Here is a 13254-nt window from a genome sequence, read left to right as displayed (position 1 = left end):
GAAATATGAAAAGGCAATATTTGCTGAAGTACGTAAAATTCAGCTGTTAAGCAGGAATTTTAACTTATGATTTCTTAATAATATTTTAGAGTTAAGTACTGTTTTGAACTTACAGGTGTTTAAATTTCCCAAGTGTGGTTAATTTTTAATGATAGGTCTGGTTAAGAAGTGAATTCCACTATGCTTATACAATCTTTCAAAGCTTTAAACTATAATGGAATTTTTCACACAAAATATTTGCAACAGAAGACAGTGAAAATATCTGTCTGTGTGGAAGTGTTATTCTTTGTATGGTAAAATTATAACCTTATGTTTGTCTGATCATTTAGTCATCCTGCAGACAGCTGCCCCATCAACTTGAACAATACATGACTAAGTCTTGTGCAAGACTTGTAAAAATAAAGAGATATGGCTTATTCTACACACCTAAGCCATCATGTTCCTCATTATTATCATACAGATAAATACAGAATCATCCCTGGAGCTTTTTGTTCAAAACGTATTAGATACTACATGGCACATGTAACTACAATGAGTTCATCTAACTATATAGAAATAAATGTGGTTTTAGTTACCATACATTCAATTACATTGAGAGATTATTTTAATGCATGAGAACTCTTGGGTTAGTTGAAGGTCATAGGTTTTCTTCCTCAGGCTAAATACCAATTATTTTAGCCTTTGAGTCCTCCAAGCTTTTGCTAAAAATGAAGCTGCCTTGCAAAAGGTGGACTTTGAAATATGCTTTCTGGTGGCCTGCATACCATAAAAAAATGGTTTTGGCCAGCTCTGCACAAGGGCATTTTGAAAAGAGGGTAGGATTACCTACAGATTTCCTCTTTGTCCACTTATTTTTTATTTTCTTTTGAGGAGAAGACAAAGAAGAATTTGGGTTTTTTTTCCCAGGATTTACACATCTCACATCATGGTTGAACCAATGGTTAGAAGCAGATGGTTGGATACAGACCAAATCTTAATGAATGGATGCAGTGTGTATGCAGATGTACTGATGATGTGCTAAGAATCCACCAGCCCAGGGTGCATCAAATTACAAGAAATCCACACCTATCTTTCTGAAATCCACACCTTTCTATCTGAGATCTTCTTTAGACTTACAAGAGAGCATTCCATTCAAAATGTCAACACAGTCTCCAGAGGATGACTGTAGACTTTAGAGCTCTATCTCAGAGCTAGAGGGCAGGGACCACAGGTTTCATATACTGCAGTCCTAGTTTTCATACCTTTCAAAAAAACTGTGATTTGACCTTGGAAGACAGAGTTAAACAAATTTGCCTGATGTCAGTGATACAATCCTGATATGGCTCATACCTACTTGAACAATCAAAGACTGTAAACTAATCTGGTTACTATAATTGACTGACATCTTTAAAGATGACCTCCTCTTTTGATCTGTCTTTCTATACAGCTACAAGTCCACTTTGGCTCATTTCTTTCTTTCATACTTGCAGCAAGGCTTGACTATTCTCTTAGCAGACCTGTTTCTAAAAGTCTAGGTTAATTTCTCTAGTGGTACAACCTGTATTCTTACCTAGTGTGATGTTGCTGTCTTTCTCATTCCTGATTTGGAAATAGGCTGAGTGCAGTCTCATCAGTCTTGTGATGGTATTTGAAGAAGTATGTCAGGGCCTTAACATTTGTGTGTTTCATCTACTTACACTAATTGCTCTAAAGGAATCTGCTCTGATTCTTGTCACTTATTTCACATTCTCAGAACATCAGGACAACAACAAAAGTAATATGCTAAAGTCCACCTGATATTTTCATATGGTGCCCAGCATCACGGCATTTCCAGACTACTGCTGCCACTTTAAGACATGATCATAACTAACTTGTTTGTTCTGGTAGGGATTTACTAAATGACTGCACATAGTGCCCTCCCATCTCCAGACCTGGCCAGAAAGGTACCCAGGGCAGACTTGAAAGTTTGTTCATGGGTCCACTGTTTGTACCTATGTAGGTGTAGGAAAATTGCAAAGCCCTAAAATGCTAAATCATGTAATAGTGTGGATTGGGATGTGTGTGTGTGTGTGTGTGTGTGTGTGTGTGTGTGTGTTTTGCTCTAATTTTGACATAACAAAAAAAAAAAAAAAAAAAAAAAAAAAAAAAAAAAAAGGAAAGATATCTTAATCTTTGATGCTCTGCAGTGTTTGAGATTTAGGAAATGTTTGGCATGACTCTTCACACCTAAACTGCTAGTGAATGCACAGAGTTGGCAAAAAAAGATATCTGTGCATCCTGTTCATTGACATTGGCCATGGTTAATTTATTACTTTTTTTACATGGAAGTTGTTGTCCTGCTATTTGAAATCAGTAGTAGGTGGGATTAGATCAAATATTCTTAGGAGAAACCAACAATGAGAATTGTAGTCACACTAGAATGAGATAAAAATGTCCCATTACCAATTCTGTGTAATTAATAGCTGAATATGCTTCTTTGCAATTCCCATGTGCTGTGATAACAAAATGGTGTCATATGATACTAGAAGTAGAAGAGAAGCAGTCTTGTATGTTCTACAAACTGCTGTATGTGTGTAACTTGGTAGGGCCTGTTTGTTATTCTGCTAATGATGTGTTGGATTTTTACAGAAATGTTCTCACCCACATTACAAGCTCATTATGTCCTTGCCTGAGAACTACTGTTTAAAAAGATATGCATCAAGATACAGTGATGGGCTTATGAAATGGAGATTAAATTGTCATGGATATAGACAGGCTGGAGAATCAAGAGATTTTGCAACTTAAAAGAATTGTTGCTTAAAACCTCAAGTTAACCTACTTTAGAATTAGGACATATTTTAAACATGGACTATCTTCCTAATTGTAAATCATTTTATGCATGTATGTGTCTGTCAGAGAGGGAAAGAGAATATACAACCAGTCCTTCCATGGATCCAAGGATTCTTGGCTTCTGTGAATCATGTTATACTCACATGATTTAAAGAGGTTTATACATGATTTAAAGAAGTTTCTTCTGACACAATGTGAAAAGCTGGAAACCCCCTTGTGTTTGAGAGAAATGCTTGTGCAATACAAACATGAACAGCAGCTGTTTAAGAAATTCCTCAATGAAGACACTTTGAGATGTCTGGGACAGGAGTTAGAAGAGCCCCTGTGAGATAGTGCTAGTTTTAATTTGTCTGCTACTGTACATAATCTATCAAGGGCTTCTCTGCAGCCCACAGTGGGCAAAGCATAAGAAGTTGAAGGCATTGTCATGCCAGTTCTTGGCCCTAAAACTAGACAAGGGTAGGCTCATCTGTGGGTACACTGTTGTGGCTTGTTTTTAATCACAACAGTGGGAAGTGGAATCAGTTTTCAAAACTGTGACATTCCTGAAGGGAATAGATAGATAGATAGATAGATAGATAGATAGATAGATAGATAGATAGATAGGCAGACAGATAGATGGATGTGTTCGATGAATGTCACAAGTGCCTGTACCACATAAAATCTCTGAAAAAACTTTCGCAATATACCCTTAAACATGTCATCTTGTGCAGTCTGAATTATATATGCATAATCAAATACTCAAAGTGGAAGTGGTTAAACATCAAAATCCAAATCAAATTAAGAAATGAAACAAGAAAATCCCAACTTGCAGAATGCCAACTACCCTGAGTGCCAGAGGAGGTAGGAGAAGCTGAGTACTTCTGTGCAGAGAACAGAGCTGTTAATGTGTGATGGCTCTGTGGTGTTTCTTAATCCCAGTTTTACAAGTTTGCTCTTCATTGTGGGTTTTAGGCTGAGCTGATTGGAGTAATTAATTCTGCACACTGTTTCATTGGCAACCACAGTGAACCTGGGTTCTCCTACTCTTGGGACTTGTCCTATATTACCTGCTTCATCAGAAGGAAATGCTAGTCGTATCCACTCAAAATGGGGCAATAGCATTAAAAAAAATTCCCACAACACTTTAGGTTCTGTAGTCTCCCAATACCCATGTTTTTTTTTTCAGAGCAATCTCCAGAATTAGTAGGAGTGAACACAAATTTAACTTCTTCATTCGTTTGCAAGTTCAGGGTAGCTGAGCAAAGCCAGCTATACTTAACATACTTCTGTCATCCTGGCAGAATTTCTAATTCCCTTCAGGCCGTGATGCTTTCTGGTGGTCACATCACGCATGACAGGACTCTATTCATATTTTCCTTCACCAAAATAGCCCCCTTTTCTTTCCCCTTTGAACCTGCAGAAAGACCATCTCTCTACAAATAAGGCAGCAGCTGCATGGTTCATGGGGGGTGTGGGGGTGGGGGTGTGTGTTTGTGTTACTTTGGTGCAAATTCTAATGAATTCCATTTATAGAAAACAAATATGTGCTGTGCAGGAACAAACCATGTGAAAAAACTGTAGGAAAAAATCAGGAAGCTGCAAGCAATCATGAGAGCAATTGTGTATTAGCAATTAGAAGTAAATATAAACTTAAGCAAAAGAAATTATCACCAAGATGAAAAATGCAGGGCTAATTTTCCAGCTATAGACATCTATAACCTGAACTTTTTGCATTTAAAATACATATTAAATATATGTATTACATATAAATATAAAAATACATGCTTTTATTAATCAAATCACATAGATTTTGCTAAAGGACAAATTTGATATTAAGATGCCAGGATACTGGCTGTTCACAAAGATATTTTTGGAACATTATAAGAAGCATTTAAAATCATCCCAACTATCTGGATTATTTTCTTAGTTTTTGGTTTCTGGATTGTACAGCTTCTAAGTCATACCTTTTCCATCTGAAGATTCTTTTTATAGGTGACTCAACTAACAGGGGGATGATGTATTATCTAATTGAAAGAGTGAATAAGACTCTTCAGGAATGGCAGAAGACTCATGATGTTAAATTTTATCACAATATCAATGAGGGGAAAACATTTATCAGTTACTCCTACTACCCCCAGTTCTGGATGAATGCAAACCAGAGACCGACTTTTGAGAAAGCACTGGAACAGCTCCTGCAGAGGTACTGGACAAACGCTGAATTTCCCTTGTTTGTATTATTGTTCTATTCACAAATGTGTTTAACACGTTTTACAATTAACGTCAGTAAACAATAAAACATAAGGTGCACAGATCATATTGTGGGGTTAAAAAATAGCTGAAAATTACATCAGGCCTCTGATCAGGGTGCCAGATACAATTCAGTGAAATGCAAAGCAATGTAGTCAAAATGTTTGCCATCTGTTTAAAGCAACATGTGTTGTTTTTCTTTTCTGGGTTTCAGATCACGTCCCCTGGAGAACACAGACCAGACCGTATTAATTGTAGGTGGTGTTCAGTGGCTTAAATCCAATCACCTTCAAATTATCCAAAAGGTGTTGAATAGGTAATGTTATGTACTTGGTATTATTCAAATTTTTGATATGATAAATTATGAGATACAACAAAAAATTTTAAATACAAACTTCTCCTTTTTTTCCATAGGCATGTATTTAAGTGACTGTGAAAAAAAGAAAATATGCATTGTCTTTTGATGTGTCTGTTAAATAAAAAGTGTGTCCTTGTTTTTTTTTTGTTTTTTCTTTTAATTTGCACACAGGGAAAATCTATCAAATATCCTGGTAATTGTCAAATCCATAGGGATGGGCTTTCATCTTCCAGTGGATGGAATCCATTCTCTGTCACAGGTAAGCTACAGTACATGTTGAGTGCATTTTCATGGAAAACTTGTCATTTCATCATTGATTTTGCTGTCTGGTCTAAATATGTTACAACGTCTGCTGAGCACATTTTAAGTAGATCGAAGGAAGATTAATGTTTGTATTTGCTCATACTGCTTGATAGGGATTCAAACCAATTTCCTTATTTCATGGATTCTGCTGCAATCAGAGAACCATTTGAGATGCCATGCTTGGTCAGCTGTCCCAAGAACAGAAGAAGCTCCAATATGTATCCTGCTCCCAAAATTGAGAGATCGTGCTGGGGATAAGCAGACTGCTCCTCATACTACATTGCACATAGGCCCTCCCCAGGCTTCCTCCATGGTTACTGCTGGATCTGATTCACTTGTCTGGCTTACACAACTCAATAAATCTATCTTAATGCACCTGTGAAGCCAGAACATTACAGAGCAGCTGGAATGTACCAGTGAATCCATCCTGTTATTTGCATGTTAATCAGATGTTACAGTCCGTTTAAACCATATCCAAGACTCTCAGGGTAACAGATGTGCTCATTTCAATGCAGTGTGCAACACACTCAATTCACTATTTTTATTTACAATTTGGATAGTGATTCTCTATTGAACACACACAAAATGCATGGATGAGAAGCACTGGAAGGCAGAACGCAATAAATGATGCCTACCAGTGCTATGTGTCATGCTCTAGCTATTTCCAGGTGTTGAAAAGAGAAAATTACTGCCTTTCACAGATTACAGCACTCCTTGAGCACTGGGGACTAGCGCCCACATCTTTTTGCAACCATAACACACTGCTGCATTCAGCGTGTGACTTCCTGCTCCTCTCACCCTTCTCTTTGCTACAGAGACTGCCCTGTCTGATTTTGCCCATTCTTTCTAAGTTAGTACTGCCTATCAGCCTTGTCTCTATTGAATGTCTTCTTATTGATTCAAACAATTTTCTTAACTATCTGGAGGACTTAAATAGAATAAAGTAAGGAAATTATTGTCATCAACATGAAGAAACATTTTCATAGCTCCTATCATAGTTTCTAGCAAAATTCAATCCTAGGATGAAGAGCTTCAATAAAGGGTATGTGAGGCAAGGATTGAGTATTAAAGGCTTTCTAAGAATTTTTCTTTTTCTTCTTCATTAAATTTACAAAACTCCAGAAATCAGCTACGGTGCATAACCAACATTCTTTTCCCTTTCAGTATTGGAATCATATCCCAAATTACCCATTAGGTTTGTATGCTCTAGGCTTCAGGATTATCCCAGCTACTCTCAAAGGCCTTTTGTCTGCCATGTCGAATCCACTGCCTTGCCAGCTTTATGGCTAACTTTTTTTTCTATTCTTGGTCTTTCTGAAGTATATTCAGAAATAATAATCTGTTCTTCAGTATAACCATATTTAAGATACCTATGATCCTATAGTCCCTTTTAAACAACTGCCTCAGTGAATTTGATTTGAAGATGAATTTTTCTTTAAAGCAGCATTTTCACCATTTGTTACATACAAACTTTATAATTGGAATTTTTTTCTGAATTACATCTTATATTAGTGAAGTACATGTTAAAAACCATTACTCAAGAATTGAGTAAAGGAAGCTGCACATCTACTGAAAAGTAATTATAGTTTCTGAAAAAAATACCTACATCAGTCTTGGACTAGTAGCTTTTTTGAGAGTGAATTTATAATAATTCATGTCTGTAGTATGATGCAATTGCTTATTCAAAATGCAGTTTTGTTATTTTTTTCCATGACACAATAACCTTTTAACAGTCCTTCTGACAAGACATTGCAACATTTTATCTGGAATGCAGGCAGAAGTGCAAAACTTGTGGAATGAAAACTTGATTATTCTGGATACAGCAAAAAATTTGGGCTATGAAGTGGTTGACACCTTTGTCATCACCATGGGACGTTACAAGGAATTCCTGCAAGGGAAGTGCGGCTGCCATTTCCATGAGGTAATAGTTTACGCTTATATAATTCCCAGGTATTTAAGATATTTTAACTGTGAGATCTTAGAAACAAGAAGGTACATGCTGAGGTCAGCATCTGTTGGTCAAAATTAGGCCTGAATACAAATTGTGGGGAAAGCAGTTTGTATGGTGTCACTTGTCCATCACTGCTCCCAGTGCAAGGCCACCCAAGGACATGCTGAACTGTTGTCATGATGAAATAGAAATTAACGTACCCTTCTGCAAATGTAACTCATATAAAAGGATGTTGCACAGTTTCCTGGTTCTTGTTATTTGTTACATGTTATATAACTCTGCTGCTTCTGCATGGACTGTTTCTCTTTTTACTCAGTCTCATGGGTTTTTGACTGATGCATTCCTAACTGAACAGCTCAGCACACTCACATCAAACCATAAGTACAATTAAAATGGAACTTAAAATTGAAGAACCAATCTTACTGCTGTATATCTCTTTTCCTATATCTGAGAAAAAATAATCTGGAATAGTTACAGTGATCACTGTACAAGCAGAAGTGTAGATTGCTTGTTCTCCCTCACACTGGTAGTCCTGCTTTCTTGACTGAAATCTATAGAATTTTTTAGGAGTGTTATCAGACTCATGTGAGCTCATGTGCCATGCATCAACCACACAGCTGCTTTCCATCTCAGGCTCCATGGCAGCTCACATATTTTCAGGCCAGTGCCCTGGCCTCTATCCTGCTTTGGGGCCAACATCAGCAGGTGTGGTTAGTTAACCAGTCCTCTGATCCACTCTGCTCAGTACTTGAGAGGCACAAACATTGCTCAGTCCAAATGAAGCTGGAAAGGAGGGAGTAAGTCACAGAGTAGATATTTATGTGATTGATAAATAGTCCCATGGAGCAAATGCTTCCCTCTTTATCCAGGCAGTTGTATTCACCCTTTTTTATCTAGACTGCAGATGCTGATGTTTTTGTGGGTCATTGCTGATGTTTGCCAATTCCACAGACCTTGTGAGTGAAACAGAGAACTTCAAAATTAAATATTTCAAATGCTTTGTATGGAACACGGTGGAGAAAACAGCAGGGTGTGATCAGTCATCTGCATTTTTCATGTACTGCTCCATCATTTTGTATGAGCTCATGTGCAGATTTGGTCTTGCTTCTCTGCTGAAGGAATCTCAACAGAGTATGTGTTTCTTCAGGAGAGAATTTGGGTCACAGAGGTTTATTAATGAGTCTTGAGAGGTCATTGTGCCTGGAAGAGCCACAGATATGCCCAGTAGAATCAATCATGCACCAAAAGCCCAACTTGATCCTTGAGGAAAGCAAAAAGAAAGTCCTTGAGTTATTTTGATACCTCATTAGTTTTAATAGTTTTGTCATCAACTTATTTCTGTATCCTGGCAAGTGGAGTTTCATTAGGTGCTGAAGCAGTTTGCACAAGGAAAATGGCATCTTGCCCCCAAGAACAGAGCCAAGGGGTTTCCCAACACTGTGGGAAACTCCAGCACTTTCCATGTTTTCTGAAACCAGATGAGATAGATTAAATCTCGTGCTTTGCCCTTTCACTTTCTTTCTCTTAAAAACTGACATTCCTAAAGTATCAGAAGATGGCACTCCTATGTAAATGACATCTGAGCTAAAGCATGGCTGTGCAGGAATGGAGGACTGGCCATTCTGTGAAGTCAGAAAACAAGAACTGAAATGCCTTCAGCAGTTCTCGTTTAGCTCCCATTAGCTGGCTGAAGAGAAAGCTATTTCCTCTGAATTGTCTGAAGAATTGGGTTCCCACCAACCCATTTCAGAGAGTCTCAGGTGACCATGATAGCATAGAAAATCTCCATCTCTGTAGACTCTACAGTCTTTGCTCAGATTTCTAAGGGATCTGGATTTTCAAAGGTATTATACTGAGCTGGGACAAAATATCTTGCATAATCCTGGCACTTTATGCCAAACATAATTCTAGTTATATGCCCACATGAGAATTTGATTTTTTATCTACCTCATTCTTTGAAAATGCTTATGGACATTGGTCAGCACTATACAAATATTACAAAAGCTATTTTTAAATTCAGATTGATTTGCTATTTTAATGGCAGTGAAATAATAACCACTACACAGAAATTAGCAACCTTGGGATTTTTGTATCTTAATAGGTGGCTGGCTGCTGGTGGCTGGGTGAACATTATAGTGCATTCCTGGGAGATTATGCCTAACAGGAATGCAGTTTGGGTGATTGGTTCAAGGTGGCATCATTTTGAAATAATTTTAAGATCTAAGGCACTAATTTAGAAAAATGAACCGACAGTAATTGCATGAAAATAAATAATAGCCCTTGGCTTAGCTGTATGAAATTGACCAGAGGATATATTAATTTTCTACATGGATAATTCCTGGTCTGTTTTCGGTTCTGCCAGCTCCCTCAAAGTCTTTCTGCTCAGTCTTTCAGGTCTTTGCACATGTTATTTCTTCACTCACACCTAATTTTGTATGATTTATTTCATTTATTTTGAGCTTCACAGCATATGAGTGTTGATTCTGATTGTTCAGTGACAGTAAATATACATTATATTTTTAAAAGCTAACATGCTTCTGCATAAATATATGCATTAATAAATGAATTCTGCATTTCCAAGTGTCTACTGTGATTGATACAGCAGGAAAACTGATAGGCATCAGAGCTATTACATCAGCATACATATAGTATTTTAAAAATAAGTTGACCACCTTTTCTGCATTCTTTGGGTTTGCCACTGCCTGGGCTGTGGTCCTCTCTCCTTCATATGTGCAAGGTTCTAAAGTTCTGTCTCGCTCAAAGCTGCTTCATTATTCATCAGTGACTGAGTATTCGAGACAAGACCTTCAGCATTTAATTGGAGATCAGCCCCAGTCGTTAAAATCCTGACAACCGTACCTTTCACTTTCTCACTTGTTAGTCCCATGAGCAGTTTTGTTCCATACAAGTTGAACATGAGAATCCCAGAACTTCATACATATTTCAGGGGCCAAAGTGAAGCATTCTTCAACACTAAGTTACTGAATTATGTTGTGGTTCTATCCATGTGGTGTCCTGGGGAGAGGGAGGTTAAATTGTGCCATAACTCCCTTCTTGAAGAAACACAACACACAAAGGTTTTCATCTCAGTGTGGGGCTGGGCTACATTTGCATCAAGATGTCAGAATGAGGCATTCTCACAGAAGTCATAGCTGAGACATGTTTTATGTGCTTCAAGTGCTTGGTATCAGATCAAGATTTAAAATTTTCTGCAATTTGGAGCAGTCATGAGTCTTGTTTTAGGTAAATTGTCTCTAATGAAGAGAACACAGTCTAATACACAAAGGCATTACAAAGTCAAACGACTGGGTATAATGGGCCTATGCATGTAGATTTCAAAATTAAGATCTTGCTTTTTGGTTAGTTTGCAACATAACAAGTTGGCCATCAAAACAATGTTTATGAGCAACTTGAACCTCAATGTAAGGCACCTCAGGACCTGCTTCATGGGCAACTGCCTCAGCATTTCTGCACACACAGCTGTGTGTCTGTCTTTCTAGGTGCAGGCAGAAAGCACTCACATATGTCATTTCTTTTGCAGGTGGTGAAATCCAATCCCTCTGAAGAAAGGTCACACATAGCAATGACATTATCAAGGCACTATACGCTGGGGAAATATTTCAGCAGTCAAAGCAAACCATCACAACTGCAGGACCATGCAACAGATTCTCAGTCCCCATATCATGTCCAAGGTCCAATAAATCAAGTTTATTCTGAAATCCTTCTCAGCAGGCTCTGTGCAAGTAAGAGGGAGTTTGTCAGCACATAGCCTCTCTTGGATGTAGCACTGAGACTGGAGAAGTGCCACTGCCTCAGTGACAATTGAAGGACCACGGTGGTCCTTGACTGACTGCATACACACAAAGAGAGTTTGGGACATGTGGTATTTTCTCAAGAACCTTATGAAATTAAGATATGCCCTGGTGACTCTGTTGTGTAAAAGTGGAAGATGGAGGGTTGCAAAGGAAAGAAGAGGGGAAGTTGTTTGAACTGTTGCCAAAGACTAGAACAGCTGTAGTTCAAGCACGTGTGTATTATTGATAGTAAAAAGAGACCTGTATATTCACTTGAACATTTGGAAAGGGCTGTTTTAGGTCTTCAGCACTATGTAGTTTTTATTTATAGACACTGTAATATTTGAATGTATTTAGAAACTGACTACATTCCGTTTGATTAAGTTTTATGTTATGTGGACATGTTTCCCTCCCATATTAAACCTTTTCTGTCTAGACACTTAATTTATAGAATTTGAAAATGTCTGTTATCATTTTACTGATGATGCTGAGTTTTGAACTCTAGTGTTTTTAGTGAAAACACATCTCTTCTTTTTATCTGAGATGGAACAGATATCTACTCTATTTTTTCACATGTTCTGAAGCTAATAGGGAGATAGATTACCTATACTTGAGATTGATTGAAACTGTCTCAATGTAACATGTAAATATAGTGGATTTGTTAACATTAATTTATTTATGATCCCAGTTTAGGAGAGTGTCCATATGCAGGAAGAATGCTTAGATAAGTGCTTTAGTGTCTGCCTTGGCCTGTAAGCCAATCAAGTATTCTTCCTGCAAAGAATGCCATTTTTTAAATGATTTTTTATAAAATACTTGCCCATATGTGAAGCCAGAACCACAGACATAACAAAAATCCCCCTGCAAGCACACATAAGATTTTCAGGATCTGGTAATTTATCAATCATAAGAAGTGTGTGATGTGATGGCAGCAGAATATACTGCCAGCATTTCTTGCTTGGCACAGACAAGACCTTCTCTGAAAGCCAGTTTCAGTTCAGACCTTCTCTGAACTGCAGTTTCATGCTGCAGCCCAGCTACATCCCCAGTGTTTGCAGACCTTCTTTGGGTGACACCCCAGGGAGAAGCTGTGTGTTGGTCCCCTCCCACAGTGCTGGCAGCCCACTCATTCACAGCTGTGGTACCCGATGAGAAACTGTGCATGGCCCAGGATTAGCTGGGTGACAGGTTAGTGGCAACCCATAGGACTGCTGTTCCTAAAAAATTATCCAGTTATGGATTTTTATTCATCCAGTCACAAAGCAGGCAACCAAGGCACCACTCTACCACCATGCATTGAAGAAGGGTGCTTTAACCAGGCAGGTGCAAGTCTAACAAAGGATCTGCTGAGTTCTGTGTACTGTCACAGTTTTACATATAATCCTCCACTAGCTTCTTCTTTGGGAAAAGAAGCCACAAACAATGTCAGGGAATAAACAAATTATAGCAAGGAGCTACTCATCATCTTATTTGCCTTAGTAGCACACAGGGGGGCTGCCCTGTATAGAAGTAGGGCTAGTAATTAATAACACAACATTTAGTATTTGCCTAAGATGGTCTATCTATCCACAGTTTGTGTGCCCAGCTGTAGTTTTGTGAATTTGTGCTTTTTCAGTTAAGATATGTAAAGTTATAATAGGAAATTGTCATGCAATATGGAGTTTGGCATCCTAGGTGATGAAGAGTCTTCTCCAAAATAGGATCTGGCATACCTAATTTAAAGCACCTTTCACTATATTGAAAAAGCTCCTAACTTAGATAATGACAAAATTAGTGAGATGGTATGATTGTATCTGTTTCTGTATAATTCG

General features: G+C 37.9%; 1 protein-coding gene across 1 annotated transcript in view; it reads left to right on the top strand.

Moving 5' to 3' along the window:
• The window catches only part of CPED1 (cadherin like and PC-esterase domain containing 1), a 144748-nt gene extending 132219 nt beyond the window's left edge, over window positions 1-12529 (top strand). Inside the window, exons 19-23 of the mRNA XM_021553506.3 lie at window positions 4770-4990; window positions 5252-5353; window positions 5567-5654; window positions 7473-7619; window positions 11191-12529. Coding sequence (XP_021409181.2) covers window positions 4770-4990; window positions 5252-5353; window positions 5567-5654; window positions 7473-7619; window positions 11191-11418 — 786 coding nt within the window. The 3' untranslated portion in view covers window positions 11419-12529. The remainder of the gene's footprint in view (window positions 1-4769; window positions 4991-5251; window positions 5354-5566; window positions 5655-7472; window positions 7620-11190) is intronic.
• The last annotated feature ends 725 nt before the right edge of the window (window positions 12530-13254 follow it).

The sequence above is a fragment of the Lonchura striata genome, chromosome 5 (assembly GCF_046129695.1).
Source record: "Lonchura striata isolate bLonStr1 chromosome 5, bLonStr1.mat, whole genome shotgun sequence".
Lineage (NCBI taxonomy): Eukaryota > Metazoa > Chordata > Aves > Passeriformes > Estrildidae > Lonchura > Lonchura striata.
Note: the sequence above shows the minus strand (reverse complement) of the source record. Positions and strands in the feature narration are given on the sequence as shown.